General features: G+C 47.4%; 1 protein-coding gene across 2 annotated transcripts; it reads left to right on the top strand.

The window, feature by feature from the left end:
• The first annotated feature begins 380 nt into the window (after nt 1–380).
• Nucleotides 381–1,934, top strand: LOC104947968 (F-box only protein 3-like). Of its 2 annotated transcripts, none has more exons than XM_010774095.1 (4): nt 381–513; nt 682–789; nt 878–960; nt 1,042–1,934. In XM_010774095.1, the coding sequence occupies exons 1-4, from the start codon at nt 405–407 to the stop codon at nt 1,174–1,176; spliced, it is 435 nt and encodes a 144-aa protein (XP_010772397.1). In that variant the 5' UTR covers nt 381–404; the 3' UTR covers nt 1,177–1,934. The 2 variants fall into 2 exon arrangements, with proteins under 2 accessions (XP_010772397.1, XP_010772396.1); XM_010774094.1 differs by having other exon boundaries at nt 1,039–1,934.
• The last annotated feature ends 321 nt before the right edge of the window (nt 1,935–2,255 follow it).

The following is a 2,255-nucleotide window of genomic DNA, read 5'->3' as shown; positions in this document are numbered from 1 at the left end:
ATATCTCTAACAAGTGGAATCAAAGAGCCAACTAGTGTAGACAGCTGCCGTCTGATATCAAGGATGTGGAATAAATACTCAAATGGCTTGCCATATACTACTACTACTACTACTACAACTTCTACTACTACTACAACTTCTACTACTACTACTACAACTTCTACTACTACTTCTACAACTACTACTACAACTTCTACTACTACTACTACTACTACTACTACTACAACTTCTACTACAACTTCTACTACAACTACTACTACTACTACAACTTCTACTACTACTACTACTACTACTACAACTTCTACTACTTCTACTACACCTTCTACTACTACTACAACTTCTACTACAACTTCTACTACTACTAATAATAATGATGAAACATCCTGTGTGTCTCCAGGATAGAGATGTCGAGCAGTGCGTCTCCGGACGCTTCCTGTCAGCTGGACAGTCGTTACTGGAAGATCACGATGTCTGACGGGCACGTGGAGGAGGTCCAGGGACCCGGGGTGGTCGGTACGAGGCCGCCGTGACATCACTTCCTGTGTGAGTCATGTGATCACCTGAGGGCCCCTGCTGACTGTGTGTGTGTGTGTGTGTGTGTGTGTGTGTGTGTGTGTGTGTGTGTGTGTGTGTGTGTGTGTGTGTGTGTGTGTGTGTGTGTGTGTGTGTGTGTGTGTGCAGGAGAGTTCCCTGTCATGACCCCAGGGAAGGTGCATGAGTACGCCAGCTGCACCACCTTCTCCACGCCCTCAGAGTACATGGAGGGACACTACTCCTTCCACCGGCTCGGTGAGATACCTCAGCTAGCGCTCTTATTCTGAAGCAGCTGTAGCTCTTTTATTCTGAAAAGCCTTAAAGGTGTGTGTTTGCCTCGCAGCCGATAAGGAGGAGGTTTTCCACGTGATGATCCCTCGCTTCCACATGGTCTGCCCGCCCTTCAGAGAGCCCGTCATTAGAGCGGTAAGAGATCACCATATCTGTAATGCTTCATTGTGATCCGAAGTGCTTCTCACGGCTTCGGCTGTGATCTCTCCGCAGCAGAAGCCGTCGAGTCGGCGCCTCGAGGATCCCGACGGAGACGGAGAGTTTTGCGACGGAGACGGAGACGACTTTGGAGATTTGAGAGGAATCAACATGGCCGCCCTGGAGGGGGCGTGGTGTCCGCGGCACATCTGACCTCACCTGTCTGCAGCAGGGCATTCTGGGTAAAAGGTAACCAGAGACACAGCTCAACTTCCTGCTGCCGGACGGGACAAAACAATGTGAACGAACGCCGTTTATATAAAGAAACACTTTCTGTTTCCTCTCGTGGTGGATTTACTGGGACAAAGAGGCGGGGACGAATCCTCGGCTCTGATTGGTCGGTTATTGGATATTTCAGACTGGAGGTTTGAGGTGCTTCTCCATCAGTTCTCTGTATTATTTAAATAATCTCCACTGCAGGAACAAAGTCCTTTACCTGGGCAGGTGTTAGCATCATGCTAGTGAGAGGCGCTACACAACATTCATCTGTCACACACACAGACTCTGACACTGGAACCCAGCTCTAATGTAAAACCTCCACTTCCTCTTTCTTGAGTGAAAGAAAGATTGAAATATAGATTTATAAATATCAGCTGTTACTCCGAATAAATATTTTGACGAATATTTGACGGATTTTGACATTTCGTGCCAACATTCGTGACATTTAGACGAATGACCCCCCGGAGTTTTGTTTACTTCCTGTTTACACTGAAGTAGCCCCTCCCTGTTGACGTGTTGACCCTGCAGTGGAGAGAGGTCAAATGTGACCTAGGTCATCATGTGACCTTTGGGACGTGTTCGTGCTTCGCTGCTTCCTCTTTTCAAACTGCTCGCTGCATCGAGGCGTGTGATTGGTGCGTTTGTTTTGTATGTTCTTTGGTTAAATAAATAATAAATAAGGATTATGACAACAGCTGCTGCAGACTCTGTTTACTGGTACACACTCATACCATACACAGAGACACACACACACACAGACACACACAGACACACACACACACACACACACACACACACACACACACACACAGAGACACAGAGACACACACACACACAGACACACACAGACACACACACACACACACACACACACACACACACACACACACACACACACACACACACACACACACACACACACACACACACACACACACACACACACACACACACACACACACACACACACAGAGACACGCACAACCACTCTAACCCCAACATGTTTCCAAAAA

The sequence above is a fragment of the Notothenia coriiceps genome, unplaced genomic scaffold (genome assembly GCF_000735185.1).
Source record: "Notothenia coriiceps isolate Sejong01 unplaced genomic scaffold, NC01 NC01_scaffold00013566, whole genome shotgun sequence".
NCBI classification, from domain to species: Eukaryota; Metazoa; Chordata; class Actinopteri; order Perciformes; family Nototheniidae; genus Notothenia; species Notothenia coriiceps.
The sequence above is the reverse complement of the archived record's forward strand: the minus strand, read 5'-3'. Positions and strand labels throughout refer to the sequence as shown.

Excerpts from the sequence above, each read along its gene's own strand:
- LOC104947968 (XM_010774094.1), top strand. The coding sequence starts at position 405 with ATGTCGAGCAGTGCGTCTCCGGACGCTTCCTGTCAGCTGGACAGTCGT. Across the intron at positions 514-681 it reads CCAGGGACCCGGGGTGGTCG|GAGAGTTCCCTGTCATGACC; the intron begins GTACGAGGCCGC and ends GTGTGTGTGCAG. Across the intron at positions 961-1,038 it reads GAGAGCCCGTCATTAGAGCG|CAGAAGCCGTCGAGTCGGCG; the intron begins GTAAGAGATCAC and ends ATCTCTCCGCAG.